We start from the raw sequence: 16,634 nt of genomic DNA on the forward strand, positions 1-16,634 counted from the left end.
GTTTTAATGTAAACAAATTAAACATGCGACGAGAATATATAATATTAACAATATGTTACTATCCAGTGAACGATTTGTCTGTGAATGATTTGTCGTGTGAACGATTTGTGAGCAATATGTTGGGTGAACGAATAGATGTGAGAACGAAAAGTCGTGAATGAATTGTCATGGAACCGTCAGAGATAGTGGGTTAACAAATATCTACAAGTTTTCAATATATACTAAATACAAATATATAAAAATTTGTCTGTCAACTCAATCCTATGTATTAGTAATCCCATGTATTTACCTTACATCAGCCCACTCCATCTTTTGTACAGCTCAAATACGATGCATCCTTCTAGAAGTAGGATTTTAGTCATTCTATCAGTTAATACATGCACCTTTCATAACATTTGTCTTGTAAACATTAGGTATTCATTTACAGTTGTTTTCATTATTAAATTATTGTGTTACAGTCACTTATGGTCCTCTTATATTTTTAAAATTAAGCATGCATATTATACGCACATAGATATAAACTATTTTATAAAGATTAAAATATTTCATATTTAATAGCTGTATGATGGTATCTAGATTCTATACCTCTTGAACAAGATTACAAAGAACAAGATTACAAAGAGAGTTTGTGTTGACACACAAACTCAGAGGCGGCCCCCGTGGGAGACGGATCCCTGTCGGATCCGTATATTCGCAAGGAATATCCAAGACGTGATTTTGTTTTGATTGTTAAAAGTAATAATGTTTTTAAGATTCATTTGACGTTGTAAAAAATTTTTTTTAGTCTAGATCATGGCTGTCGGGTAGTGCGGTTTGCGCGCTGGACTGTCGTTTGGATTCATCGATGGTCCCAGGTTCAAACCCTACCCGCTCCCATCCCCTGTCATGCTGAGGGAGGTTTGGACTACAACTCTGAAGGAAAATCCGAAACATGTAAAACAACAAACATTCTAAATTAGACCAAGAAATTCTAGATCTAGATTCTACAATGATTTTAATTAGAACTTAAATCTAAATCTAGTCTTAAAAAATCTAGCTCTAGTGTAAAAAAAAAAAATCTAGATCTGGTGTAAAAAATCTAGTTCTAGTGTTTAAAAAAAATCTAGATCTAGTATAAAAAATCTAGATTAGATCTAAATCTAGCTATTGTATTTTTAAAATGCGAGTCACATTATGAGGTTTAATAAACATTACTATACCGAGTTGTTTTAGCATTTCATTTAAAGAATTTATTCCATATGACGTCAGAGGAAAAAAATTCAATACGTCACACGGCCTAGTCAGACTAAAAAATATCATCTATACGAGCAGCTTGTTGAGGGTTTATAGACATTGGTGCACCGAGTGATTTCTTTTAGCATTTCATTTAAAGAATTAACTCCATATGACGTCAAAGGAAAAAAATTCCATTACGTCACACGTCCTAGTTAGACTAAAAAATGTCATCTATACTATCTGCTTGTCGAGTGTTCATAGACATTGGTGCACCGAGTGAGATCTTTTAGCATTTCATTTAAAGAATTAACTCCATATGACGTCAAAGGAAAAAAATTCCATTACGTCACACATCCTAGTTAGACTAAAAAATGTCTTCTATACGAGCAGCTTCTCGAGGGTTCATAGACATTGGTGCACCGAGTGATTTCTTTTAGCATTTCATTTGATGGTTAGTTAAACTAAATTTTTATATAACATATATATATAAAGGGATTAAAGACGCTTTATTTGTTTTGTCTGTCAGTCTGTCTGTTCGTCATGTTAGTAGCGAGAAAAAAAAAGACTAAAAGTTATTGAAAATCTGATTAAAATGTAATTTCCCTTCCGAAACATTGCATTAGTTTTAAGTTTCTATAATAGATTGTTCCGGATGTTTATGTATTTATAGTGAGATACCGTTAATTAAATTTGTGGGATGGTCTGTTATGAAAATTAGATGTACCATAGCCTTATGGAGAGATTTTCAAACCATACTTTGGTGTAAGAAAGTTGTTTTCCTTAAAAATCGGAACATAATATTAACGATAATAAGATTTTCTAACGTTTTAGCTAGAAAGTTACATGTATTGTAAGAGAGAAGTGCAATTTTACATAAATAGAGTTAAAATATTTTTCATAAAAAATCCGGAACAACCAATTTTCGTAAAAGAGAAATTTATTTCTTTATTTATTAGAAGAGGGATTTCAAACATTTCGAAACAAAATCCGGAACATTCTTAACCGATTAAACAACATTTATTATGTTTCGGCGAGAAAATTAACTGTAAAATAAATTAAAAAGTGATTTTCAATAATCGTTTCTAGTAAATTACTTTCTTATTTTAAAATCCTGAACAACCTATTGTCGATATTTTTGAAAAAAATAAAAATTTGACATAAATTTGTTTTAAGTTAAAAATTCGGAACAGTAGATATGGATAAATAAACTACAGTGACATAGTGTTAAAGAATATAAGTGTAATATTAGTCAATTATGCGATTTCAAACAATCATTTGACATAATTTATTTTTTTATAAAACAATATCCGGAACAACTTTATAGTTATTGAAATATAAATCGGTATAGATATTTTTATTTAGCATTTATATGCTATTTACATTAAAAAACCGGAACAATGTACAAAAGATGATGTGTTTATTGCAACGTTTAAGCATGGAATTAAAATCTAATATAAGTTAGAAGAGCAAAAAAATATTTGCTGGCATTGATTAGGTTTTCACAAAACATCCGGAACAATCTATTATAGATACTTAAAAACTATTGCAATATTCCTGAATGAAAAACTAAAGGTTAAATCAGATTTAAAATACTGAAAATACACAAAAATTGTCCATCTTTGTTAGCATATTGTAACATTGCCTCCCTTACATTTACGTAATTGTTTTAGAATTGGTGTATTTTTATGAAAAAATCGCTTTTATAATTAATTTTATAAATTAAGTAGTAGCCGTTGCACCTAAACTTTTCAAGCCGCATTTAATGGTGAAATAATATTTTTCATATCTCTTTTAGTTTTCGAGATCTGAGTGTGACAGACGGACATTTTGCACAAACCTAATAGCGGCTTTTTCCCCTTACGGGGGCCGCTAAAAATAGTGTTTTGTGGTTCTTTTCTTTTTAAGTGTATTTCCATTGATCATTGGACATTAGACTTGATAAATACTTGACAAATTATTTTTATAATTATCCCTAAACCATACTTTTGTTGTATAATTTTTAAAAATGTTTCTAAATGAGCTATTAAACAGTCATGCTCTTGAGGTTTTCCAAGTTCATTATAAGAAATGTACAATATTTGATTTTAGATTAATTTTGTTACGTTAATGTTAAGGATTTTTCTTTTCAATTTGACTCAGAATGCTCAGTGCTCTATGGTTCAAGCTCTCTTGTGGATAGAGATAAAAATATTTTGATTGATGCTTTTAGCCTCTCAGGAAGCACAACTCAGCCAGAGTTAAATCTTGAATATGTCGTTTTCACAGATTTAAAAATATTTGAATTTTATCAGCTTATTGCTATTAGATTTTTTTTTTTTTTTAATGTTTCTAATGAATTTTATCAATGAACTCAATGAAAATTCAACTATCAACCAATTATCCTTTTTGTTGTCAGGGTAAATCTATGCCAGTCAGTTGGTTCTCTAGAATAGCTAGAAATGTTCAGTCAATGTGGTTTAAAGATGACCCAACTGCATCTCAAGTAGAAGTAAGTTTATTTTGTTTCAGAAAATTGAGAGTTTTGTTTTTAAACATATTTTAATTTTGTCATAAACTAATTACTATATACTTTAAAAAGATGTTATCTATGATACGGCAATAAGCATTTTTAATGGCCCAAGGAGGAAAAAAAGGTGCTCTTAGTTTTGTGTGGTATGTCTCTCTGTCCTATTACAAGTCAACACTCTGGCTGACAAAAAAGAGTAACTCCTCAATACTATGAGGCTGAGCTGGTTTGGTCATATTTTAAGACAAGACTCACTGTCAAAAGTCATTCTTCAAGGCACAGTAGAGGGAGCACAGAGAAAGGGTTGCCCAAAGATAAAAACTGGCTGGACAATTTTAAAGAATGGACCAGCCTCTCTCTTGATATCCTGGGAAAAATGGAGAGATTTGGTTACAGGAATTGTCAAAGCACCCCTTGAATGAAATTCAAAGGACAGATGAGATTATTTTTTTTTGTAAACAACCACTCTTTCTTTATAAAGCAAACATGTTGGGTTGTCATCATGTTCCACAAAAAAGAAAAGATCTGTTCACTTTTCCTTGAAGTTTCTACATGTCAGAGTCCATTTGTCATTTCTTCTGCTCTTCCATTTTATAAACGCACTATTGCTAAAGGTCATGGTAATAACCCATTAAAGAAAGAGTCAGGGCCCAGACATATAGTGAGATAAACAATTTTTTAACTTATTTTTTTTCTTAGCTAGGAGGGGGTATTTTCTACACTTTGTGCTAATGTTTCTGTGGGCCAAATGGAAGCATGTTGCTGTGTTAGCCGTCTGTACTTTGGGCACCACTGCTTTAGTATAATTAAAAAATGAGTAAAGATGTATTGGCAAGGTTTAAACCTACAACTTTGTGACGAGTATTGCCTCAGTCAGTAAGTTGTTGGCAGGGTAACACGTCATCTAAACTCCTGTGTCACTTAAGACAGTTTTTTTAACTAGAGCATAAAAAAACACATGTATGTACTTTATCTGGATGAACATTTTCAATAAGGATTCCTTAGAAATGTTGGGAAAAAATTTAGAAGACAACTAACTGACACCCATTCCAAATAACTAGTCAAATCATCTTGAAGTTCTGTCCAATGAGACAAGAACTGATTGCTAAAAATCTCATTTGTTCTTTACTCTGTGTGTCTGTCAGTGTTACACATTGCAGGGAATGTAAAAAAAAAAAAAAAAAAGAACCAAATATATGTGTGTCTTTTTTTTGTGGCAAGTTCTTGTTTTTAATTGTAAATAAAAAGTTCAAGTACTTTACATGTATTACACATTTCCAGTTGTCCATTGTTAGTGTCCATTAAAGTGTATTTAGGAGCTACTGTAAACAAGAAGACTTTTAGTGTGTCTTTTCAATGGGCAACCAACATTGACATTGAAAAAAGTCAAAAGTAAGATTCATTCCACACAGATTCTATTGTGGTACAGAGTAAGATCCATTCTACCCTCTGAACTAATCCTTTTTTAAACATTTTCTATTACTTTTATCTAGCTTTTAGCTTCCTGATTTGTTTAAGGAATAAAAGTAATATTTTAAAATGTGTGGATTAATATATGACAAAGTTTTTCATGATGATTCATGTGAATGTTGTTCTCTCAGACAGAGTACTGGAAGATTGTTGATGAAAGGACTAAACATGTGAGTGTGCAATGTGGACACATCAATACTAGGGCCCAGGCTAGTGCATTCCCAACAAGAAAAGACAGTGCTTACTCAAGGTCAATAGTACTCAGCATTTGTAACACGTGCTAAATATTGCAATGGAAAGAAAAACTGTTTTAACCACTATATGGATGGTTGGGATAAGTTTCCAGGGATTCACAAGTTGTTTTCTTTTTTAAAAAAAATATTTAAAAAATTCAATTTTTCTTCAATATTATCATCATATTATTTTTGTTGCTTTCATCACTCTTGAATCATTCTTGAATCACTCTTGAACCATTCTTGAATCACTCTGTCAAAGATTTAATGAATTGAAAGGATCCAGATTCAGTGATCACCTTTAATTGTCCTTTTTGTTGTCAAACTTAAAGCCAATATCTTCTAATTTACCAGCTATTATTTAGTAAATATACACTCTTAACGTACGTTTCTAAACATAAAATCTTTTTCTTTACTGATTATCAAATGTTTCAGTCTGCTGTTTTGACTGTATATAACATACCCCCTAATGGTAGTCAAGAGAAGTGTCCTTAACTTACATCTTTTATAAATATAAGGAGTTATTTGTTATCTTGAATTATTAATGCCATTCAAATATATCAAAAGAAATGTAAGTTATTGTGTAATACTTATGCAGTATTTAAAAGGTGGGTTTTATAAGTGATTCAGACAACTATTGGGATAAAGTAAGTATGTGAATCAACTTTTGATAATATATGTAAACTTTTTCAATATTGGTACTCAATCAGATTTTAAAAAACACTTCTGTCATTTTGTCTTTCTGAAGTACACCTTTAGACTATGGTGTTTGTGAACATAGTTAATCTTTGATGTATTTCTATTATAGTTTCAAGAAATTAGTTTACATTAGAAATTGTGTGGTGACTGTGGCATTTATTTTTGTATTTGTTTCAGACACCCTTGGAATTTAAATAACATTCCTGAGTCTGCCAGCTGCCTTCTGAAATACTTGGGTCCTGTCTCAGGCATCAGTATTCCTACACTTCACATGGGCATGTTATTCTCTACCTCCTGTTGGTCTACAGATCCTCATTGTCTCCCTTACATCCAGTACTTACATACTGGCTCTGATATTATTTGGTAAGTTTCTCTTAGTCATTCAACTATTGTATTCCTTATATTTATGGTCTGTCCATTATTAGTGATGGTGGCTCTAACAATACAAAGTGAAAACTTTTTTTTTTAAATAAAGGATACATCATATACATATGCCTATGCATTTTCTTTTTATAGGTATTGCATTCCCAAATCTCAGCGGTCCAAATTCCGCACTGCAATGTTAGAGTTAGCCCCAAGTCTATTGAGTAACAAGCCAAGATGGTTGAAGGAAGATTGTGTCATGGTAAGAAATATGGAGTTTAATTTATAGCCAAGCATCAGACTAATACATCAGGAACTTTGCATTGTGAATTATTCTATGAAATATTTTGAAATGTACAATTTTACAATAAAATTTGTTTAGTTTCATTATTCAGAAAAACTTTATTTTTTGTACCTTTATAGTTAGAATGATGTTATCAGAATATTTTTACAAAAGCTGTTTGCTGCAGCTTTCATTCTTTTCTTAACATAATTTAGCCCTTTATATTATGAGGAAGGTAAGAAATAACAAAATAGCTTCACTAAGTCTTAGCTATCACTTGTAATTGATTTCTAGAGTGTACTCTTGAAATACATCAGAAAAGCTATAAAACATTGACATTTTTAGCTATCCTTACTAGATATTGTTTATATTCATACAAATTTTTGGTTGAACTTTCCTGCAGGTGAATCCTAGTCTATTGAAGCAGCATGGTGTGAAAGTTCACTGTTGTGTCCACAGCCCTCGTCAGTTTGTGGTCGTCTTTCCTGGAGCTTACACAGCCACAATCTCTTGTGGCTACAATGTTTCTGAAAGTGTACATTTTGTTGTCTCTTCTAAGTGGTTACCAGTTGGAATGGACGCTTCTTTTGTGAGTTATGGTTTTCTTCTAAATTTTATAAACTGACTTGAAAGTCTCTCTGGTACTCAAAAACAAGTCATTCAGTATCAACAGTTTTAAAAAAGAGGGGACTTAAAATTGTTGGTCTAGTCACAATACTGGTATCTGCTTGCAATACTGGTAATAATGTTCTCTATTTTTATGAAATAAAAATTATATATAAATTAAGAATTATAGAAATGTATTTGTTTGTATGAGCGTAATATATGTCTTGTTTCTTGCTTATGCTTCGTACATATGTTTTAATTGGCGTTTACAGTATTTGTCTTTAGAATATGACAGGGCAACTCATTTGCAATAAAATGTTCATTTGGCTATGGATATTCAATTATTGTTTAATAATTCAAAATGAACACTTGCCAATTTTTGGTTATCAGTGGACAACTACAGTAACATTTTTTGAAAAGTATCAAAATATCCTGCACAATTTCATGTCAATGCTAAGTGGAATACACACAAAAGTACATTTATGAAGATCAATAGACAGACAACTGAATGACTTTTTATACAATTCTCATTTAATGACTTTTTTTATCTAAAAAAAAACTATTCACCTGTTGTTTTTTTTATTGCTTTGTTTACATTGTAAAATGGGCTAGAGATTAGAGTGCCTTGCTTCTGTTTCAAATGCAGTGTCCATTGCTGGTCTTAGGGTGTTATTATAGCTGACAGTGAAAAAAATTAGATTGGCAGCGAGCTGGTCAACTTTGATTGCATATGGGAGATGGAGGAGTTCAGTATGGGGCAGATCCTATTTTGCAAATTTCAACCAATTCACCCATACATTTTTATACAATGGACAAGTGAGCACAAACATCATTGTGATTGTGTATGAACTACTGCTCTAGTCTAAATAATAATTATTTTCATGTGTCCTAACCAGATAAAATCTTTGCCTCTTATCTTTTAGTTATCCTACCAAAAAGATACATTTGTTTTTATTCTAAGGCGCTGACCAAAAGTGGAGAGAGAGAACTGTTTTCAATGTGTGCTCTTCTTTGTGGACTGATGCAGGATGATAAAGTGGATGCTGCAACACTCTCTGAAGCACTTCCATTGTTTTCTTCCCTTGTGTAAGTATATTTGTTTGGTCAACATTATAAATTAAAATAACAGTATAACATTCATCATTTCTTTTCAAACCCAGTTTTATGCTTTTACTTAGACACAATTCAGTTCAGATTTCAATGTAGAAAGTACTTGTAATAAAATGATTACTATTTCTATTATTGCCTTTCTACAGTGCTTTCTCCTAAAGCATCATCAATTAGCACTGGTCCAATCTCTTGTTTTGACCTGAGGAGAGGGCATTTGGGAGAAAGTTTCTGCCTTTAGACACTTCATAACTCAGCTCAAATCAAATTTGAAATTAGGATTTGAACTTGAGTCCCATAATGTTGCTAAGCAGTTTATTCAACTCAACCACACCTATATAAATATGTATAAGGATATAATGTGACCTGGAGAAGGATCAGATTTATTTTGACCTAAGTTGTCCAGGTTTACATTTCATGCTCATGAGCATGGAAATTTCAACTCCATGCAGTGAAGCACACACACACACACACAAAAAGACAACTAAATACACTTTTTAAAAACAGAATTGTGTCTGTAAATAAAGTAAGAAGATGGTTTCCCTCATCTTCATGTGAACACACTGCAAACCCTCAGCTGCCATTAAGTTCTCTGAGAAACACTTACATTCAGTATTCTTTGTTCTATTGTAAATCCAAATCATTGTTTGAATGTAGACTGTCAAGCTTCAGTGCACAAGACAGGCGAGTGACAACTGACCAGGTTATTAGGTCACATTGTGCATGTGTATGAAAAACAATGATGTTAGAGAAGGTTTTTTCTAAAGATCTTGAAAAGATATTTGATGTAAACAAGTAGGTGGTTTAAAAAGAAGGTTCACAGAAAGTGTCAAGAATTATGTAACAATCCAGAAAAGATTTTTTAGAAGACTTTCTAAGAAAAGGAGGGGGGGCAATGGTCATTATTTTATGGTTATAAGTTATTGATTATCAGTATCTTCTGTGTGCTTCATTTATTCAATAATAATATGTCCATCAAGTTAGTATTCTATTGTGTGTTTAATCTAAATAGAGGCACCTCTGAACCCGCAATATGTCACAACACAACTCTCCATAACAAATCATGACAAAGATCTTTCAATAGTCAATAGTGCTCTATCTTACCAATTTAGTTACTTCCATATCATTGTGTGTGTGTTTCAGTTTTATTTTTTTAGCATCAATTTCACATAAAAATCTCAGTATGCTAGTCATAGGCTACCAGTACTTATTCTTTTGATTATTGATTCACAGAAATAAATAAATCAAATCTTATCTATATATATGATTCTTTTCATGGCTCAACAGTTTGGACAAGATGTAAAAGAAAGATCACTCTTTTATTTCTGCAAGTCGTACTAGAGTCACCCTAAGAAGAAAAAAAGAGGGGGGGGGGAGAACAAGTAGTATTCACCTGTCATAAAATAGCAGAGCCGGACTTAACTGTTGTAACCAAGAAGTCATGGAAAGATCACTCTTTTTTATTTCTACCCCACGTAGTTTTAGCGGCGAAAAAAAGAAGGGGGGGGGGAGAAGAACAAGTAATCTTCTCTGTATTCACCCGTCACTTAAATAGCAGGGCTGGACTCAACCGTTGTGTGCCCTATGCAAAACGGATTTTACAGGGCCAAGTTAGGTTCGGGATACGGATAATAAGTGAAATTTAAGAGTTTGTATTTGTCACAACATTTAGATGGTATGACGTGTTGTGATGCCGGGGATTTTACTTGAATTCAATAGTTAACAAAAAATGAAGATCTAGAATCACCAATGACGAATCTTTTGATAAAACAAAACTCTGGAACTTTATTAAATACAACGTAAGTACAGTTTATGTACAAATTACAAATCAATGAGCATGAACCATATTACAAAGGCTTTTCAAACAGAGCTCTTAGAAAACGTGTCTATCTACAAGAACCTTATTTTATCGACTGACTTTTCTTTCTTACTACCGCCAATTCTCTGGCGCTAACTCTTTTCAAAAATGTCTTTGTTTAAATTCAAATCAACCAATATATTTCAAACATACTAATTACGTCCCTTGGGTAAATCCTGACTTGAATGACAAGTGTCTAAATTTGAGGATTAAATCCCGAGACTCATGTCGAGGGCTTATATTTCTTTCAAAAATGAAATGTACAAACAATTCTATAATGTAATCTGTGACAGTATTAGAAAATAAATTCGTCTTTGCATTTTGTTCATTCTTAACTACGTACAGAACTACTTTACGAGCCTTGCGTGTAGCGAAGTCATACAGTATATCATAAAAATTCTATTTCCTACATAGATCACGCTCAATAGCAAGAATTACCAAAGGTTTCAATCAATCTATTAGAATAGTTGACCTCAAGTAATTCTTCATTAGTTTGAGGCGCAAAAAGCTTCTTTCACCAGATTACGGGTAATGCATAATGCCGTTTTTATTTATTGCGCGTAGGATTGGCGTTTTCCATTTTGAATGACACCCCAAAATACAATTTTTGTCTATATATATTTCAGGAGATTTGTATGAGTTTTTAAAAGATTTGAATAATTTCTGGAGATTTCTATGACTTTTTCCTTAATTTTGCAATTTCAGGAGATTTCAAGGAGCTCCTGGTAAATCAGGCGGCTGCGCGAAATCTGTTATAAGTTATAAAATGGTTTAATTTAATAATTTACACCTAGAATTAGCGTGGGTCGTATGAAATTTTGGGGCCCACTTTGGTCACATAGGTTGCAGTGGCCTTTCGCCAGTCCTGCAAAATAGCAGCGTCGTGGGTTGTCTCTATATATATATAATTCTATTCATGGCTCAACAGTTTGGACAAAAAGAAGTAAAGAAATGATCACTATTTTATTTCTGCATGTTGGACTAAAGCTACCCCACGTAACTTTAGTGGCGAAAAAAAAAGAGGGGGGAGAATTTACCCATCAATTAATAGCAGGGCCGGACGTAACCATTGTGACCTAGAAGTCATGGAAAGATCACTCTTTTATTTCTGCAAGTCGGACTAGTTACCCCATGTAACTTTAGTGCGAAAAAAAAGAGGGGAGGGGAGAACAAGTAATCTTCTCTGTATTCATTTGTCACTAAATAGTAAGGCTGGACTCAACCGTTTTGGGGTGGCTCTATGCAAAAAAGGATTTAGCGGGGCCAAAATTGGGTAGGGATACGGATAATAAGTGAAAATTAAGAATTTGTATTAGAAAATTAATTCGTCTTTGCATTTCATTCATTCTTTACTACCTACAAAATTACTTTACGAGCCTTGCATGTAGAGAAGTGATGCAGTTTATTATAAACATTGTGTTTCCTACATAGATCACGCTTAATAGCAAGAATTACCAAATGTTTCAATCTATCTTTGAGAATTGTTGACCTCAAGTAATTCTTCATTACTTCAACAAGCTTCTTTCACCAGATTCCAAAATTACGGGTATTGCATAATGCTGGGGTTTTTTTTATCACGCGTAGGATTATTGTTTTTCCATATTAAATGACACCCCAAAATGACAAAATGCTATGCTGTGGGTCAACTAGTACACAAGAAATTCTTAAACTAGATCTCTTGCAATTTCTTTTGTTTCAGCTCTAGAGAACTGGAGGTGAGAACACAGCTTCATGCAGCTGGGTTACGCAGTGAGAAAAGGTCTGTCTTTGCAGAGTCACCTCCCCCTGGACCTAATGTAAAGAAAAGATTTTCAGGACTAGAAAATGAGAAAGTGTGTGAAATTTGTGATAGAATATGTTATCTTTCAATGGTTAGTATTTCTTTTAGACATTTATTATATGTTTCAACTGTTCATAGCTTTTCCAATATTTAAGGCTCTTACAATTGAAAGATGGAGATTAAACTGTCAAATTATTTTTTTGTTTTAACTACATTATGGTCTTGAAATACTTATTTTTTATTTACCTTTACCTATCCTGTTGGACTGTTGGGGCAACATGCAAGATTTGTCGACCATCTTTCTTCATTTCTCTCTTGTCTTTTGCCTTAAAATGAACCTCTTTCAGTGGCAGGCCAGTCCATTCTTTTATGTAATGTGGTTTTAGAATGTGATACCTAGGATTCTTCTGTAGCATCTTGGATACATCAGAATATTTTGTTTCTAAATCTTAAAGTACTTCCCAACGCTTTCTGTCTGCCTTTTCTTCTTTATCTGAGGCACTGTTCCCTGAAGGAAGGTCTTTGTGAGCCCTAAAGACCTTGTAATATGGCCATTGCATTTTTTTTACAATAGTTAGCAGGTCATCATGGGGTCCAATCACTGTAATACCTAATTAGAGGATTTTAATGAATTAGTTAATCACAGTTTATAGTTTACAATCTGATTTTATCACAGTTTATAATTTACAATCTGATTTATCATAGTTTATAGTTTACAATCTGATTTTATCACAGTTTATAATTTACATTCTGATTTTTATGATCTCATTTAGATATATCTCTACCAGACCACTGTACCAATTTTTCAGTAATTCCCAAAATGGCTGTGATACCCATTCCTGGTACTTGCCTAATGGTACATGAAAAAAAAAGTATCCTATCATAATTAAATTTCATAGTTAACCAAAGTAAATATCTGCTCCATGTGTTTGACTTGGTGGACATAAAAAGTTACTGCTAATTCTCAATAATGATCTACCAAGCATGATAATGCTAGGTCTAGGATTTTCAAAGTCTAAAAAAAGATCAATATTTTTATTAATTTAGACTTTTAGGAATCTGAATTTAAAAAAAAATCGTTTAGATTGATTTAAATTTACATGTTTTGGATGTTTGTTCAGAGGAAAAGTATTCCGTCCTAGCCCAGACTTTTACAGGGGATGGGAGCAGTAGGCTTTAAACTCGGTACCATTGTGACAGCAATCTGTAGAGCATACCACTAGACTAGCACCTAAAGCTAAATGGATAGTAAGTTAAAAGGGAGTAATCCTTCAAGAAATCAGGTATGGGGATGGTTAGGTTACAGTAATCTGCTCTTCGTTCACACTTTGATTTAAGAGAGAAAAAAGAAAAGAATGTAAAGAAATGTGGTAGGAGTATTATAGAACATGATGAAAAACTTAATAAAGTGAAAAGAGAAGGACTGAGAAATATTTTGAAATGAACAGACAATATAAACAATACCAATTTTGAAAGATCAATGTTATCAACTAAATAATAAAAATTACTTTGTGCTACAAGCAACATAGCTTAGATATTTGATTCTACAGTGATGAAAAGTGCAGGAAAATTATTCTATTGTTCATTTCAAATAGTTTGCCTATCAATGCTTTCTTATTTTGTACATCACATGCAACAAAAAGTTTGCATCTGCCTCCATGTATGAAAATCTTTAATAGCTTTTCAATACATTTGTATTCAGCACATCTGATACACCAAAATACTATGTTTGTATGCTACTGCCATTTATAAAAATCTCCCTTAAGAAAATCATTGATTTTTCATAATAAAATTCCTTTGTCTTCTATGTTGTTTTTGTTCTTGGCTGCCTGGTCGTGAGGTTTGCGCGCTGGACTGTCGTTCAGATTTATCTATGGTCGAGGGTTCAAATCCTGCCCGCTCCCATCCCCCGTCGTCCTGCGGGAGGTTTGGACTAGGAAGTAAACTATCTTCAACTCTGAAGGAACATCCGAAACATGTAAAAACAAAACAAAACATTTTTTCTAAGGAGAAAATATAGACCATAATAACATCAATCTAGCCTCTAGTACACTTCACAAATATCCAACATTACATTAAAGCATATATTGTTATAATTTTACCATTGATGATCCCCTGAAGTTTGCATGGTGGAGCATCATTTATGTTCCCCTGGGGTTTGCAGAGTTCAATATCATTGATGATCCCCCTTAAGCTATAGAGCTGAGCATCACTGATAACCCCCTTAGGTTTGCAGAATGAGTATCATTGATGATCCTCTTAAGTTTGCATAATTTAACATAATAGTCGACTGGGGGCGTAGCATACGCTACTATTTTGCAGGGCTGGCCTTAGGCCACTGCAACCTATGCGACCGCAGTGGGCCCCACACTTTCATAGGCCCGCACTAATTCTTGGTGTATAAATTATTAAATTAAACAATTTTAGTACTTATAACATATTTCCCGCGGCCTCCTGTCGATTAACCAGGAGCTCCTGGAAATCTCCTGAAATTGCAAAATATACGAAAAAGTCCTGGAAATCTCCGGAAATTATTAAAATCTTTTGAAAACTCTTACAAATCTCCTGAAATTGTCATTTTGGGGTGTCATTCAATATGGAAAATGCCAATCCTACGCGCAATTAAAAAAATAGGCATTATGCAATTCCCCTAATTGTGGATTCTAGTGAAAGAAGCTTCTCGCGCCTCAAGTTAATTGAGGTCAACAATTCTCATAGATAGATTGAAACATTTGGTAATTCTTGCTATTGAGCGTGATCTACGTAGGAAATAGAATTTTTATGATATACTGTATGACTTCACTACACGCAAGGCTCATAAAGTAATTCTGTGAGTAGTAAAGAATGAATAAAATGCATAGACAAATTTATTTTCTAATACAAACTCTTAATTTTCTTTTATTATCCGTATCCCTACCCAAACTTGGCCCCGTGAAATTTGTTTTGCATAGGGCCCCACAAAGGTTAAGTCCGGCCTTGCTATTTAGTGACGGGTGAATACAGAGTAGATTACTTGTTCTCCTCCCCCCCCCCCTCTCTTTTTTTTCGCGCTAAAACTACTTGGGGTAGAAATAAAAAAAGAATGATCTTTCCATGACTTCTTGGTCACAACGGTTAAGTCCAGCCCAGCTATTTTGTGATGGGTGAGTACTATTTGTTCTCCCTCCACCCCTTTTTGTTTTCGTAGGGTACCGGTAACTCTAGTCCAACTTGCAGAAATAAAAGAGTGATCTTTCCTTTAAAGCTTGTCCAAACTCTTGAGCCATGAAAAGAATTATATATATAGATGGATGATTCCCCATGGGATTTGCAGAGTTGAGTATCATTGATGATCCCCTGAAGTTTCACTGAGTTCAGTAGCATTGGTATTTTAAGGGCACCACTCAGTCCACCCCATTCTCCTGAGGTTTGCAGAGTTGAGCATCATAGATGTTCCACTGAGGTTCACTGAGTTTAGTTTCATCGATGATCCTCTAAAGTTTGCAGTATCATTAGATTAAGTGATATTTAACATTTAGTCTTGTTTATACAATTATGCCTATACCAGTAATATGCAATAATTTATACCATGGCTATTACAATAATTTATTCAATTTTCTGCCTTGCATTAATGGGTTATGTGATAACTATACCTGTGACCAATGTTAGCAATGTTATATTTTGTTTTATTTCAACAGGTCCTCAATGAGCAAGATGAACAAGTACTGTGCCTTGAACATGGTCTGAAGCATGTGCAAAAGAAGAAAAATTTGAAGTTAACACGACTCTTCTTGAGATACAATCAGGTAATTAGAATCATTTTCTTTAAACACATTCCATAACATAATCTACCATAACTTGTATCCAATTTGATTTTATATCACCAGAAGTAACAAATTTTAGAAAAAAAAAGTTAATGTTTTCTTTAAGAAATTACATAATTGTCAGCACTTTACAAATATATCATTATATAAATGTTCCACTAACAAACTTTAGGATACATTGGAAATAAAACTTTGAAAGAAAAACATAGCTTTCAATGAAACTGTTTCAAGCATAAAAAATTTTTGTACATTCTTTTTTGTATTCTTAATATTGGAATTAATAATGGGGACATGGTGGCTGAGGGGTAAAGAGCTTGACTTCCAAACCAAAGGAGTTCTGGTTTCAAATATTGGTGAAGACTGGGATTTTTAATCTCTGTATATTAAGGGCACCACTCACCTCACTCCATTCTAATAGGTACCAGACATTAGTTGGGAAAATTAAAGCAGTTGGTCTCTGTGCTGGCTACACGACACCCTCATCAACCATAGAAACAGATCACCTTTACTTCATCTGCACTATAGATTGAAAGGGGTACTTTCTTATCTTATATAATACAGACATTACTTCAAAAAAGAAGATGATTACGTCCTACGCGTCATGCATTTAGTCATGCATATTAACCAATGACTTAAATTCTGCCAAGTCACTGGTTTTCCTGGCTAGCTCAGGCAACCCATTCCATGCTCTAATAGCACTAGGGAAGAAGG

At 33.2% G+C, this 16,634-nt stretch overlaps 1 protein-coding gene across 7 annotated transcripts in view; it reads left to right on the forward strand.

Annotated features, from left to right (window-relative positions):
* Positions 1 to 16,634, forward strand: part of LOC106071259 (protein Jumonji-like) — a 55,882-nt gene that overhangs the window by 38,555 nt on the left and 693 nt on the right. For all 7 annotated transcript variants that reach the window (XM_056035210.1, XM_056035208.1, XM_013231319.2 and 4 more), the window contains 8 exons: positions 3,611 to 3,703; positions 5,323 to 5,441; positions 6,301 to 6,486; positions 6,640 to 6,748; positions 7,173 to 7,358; positions 8,337 to 8,461; positions 12,040 to 12,211; positions 15,798 to 15,905. In XM_056035210.1, coding sequence (XP_055891185.1) covers positions 3,611 to 3,703; positions 5,323 to 5,441; positions 6,301 to 6,486; positions 6,640 to 6,748; positions 7,173 to 7,358; positions 8,337 to 8,461; positions 12,040 to 12,211; positions 15,798 to 15,905 — 1,098 coding nt within the window. The remainder of the gene's footprint in view (positions 1 to 3,610; positions 3,704 to 5,322; positions 5,442 to 6,300; positions 6,487 to 6,639; positions 6,749 to 7,172; positions 7,359 to 8,336; positions 8,462 to 12,039; positions 12,212 to 15,797; positions 15,906 to 16,634) is intronic.

This window comes from Biomphalaria glabrata, chromosome 7 (assembly GCF_947242115.1).
Source record: "Biomphalaria glabrata chromosome 7, xgBioGlab47.1, whole genome shotgun sequence".
Classification (NCBI taxonomy): Eukaryota; Metazoa; Mollusca; class Gastropoda; family Planorbidae; genus Biomphalaria; species Biomphalaria glabrata.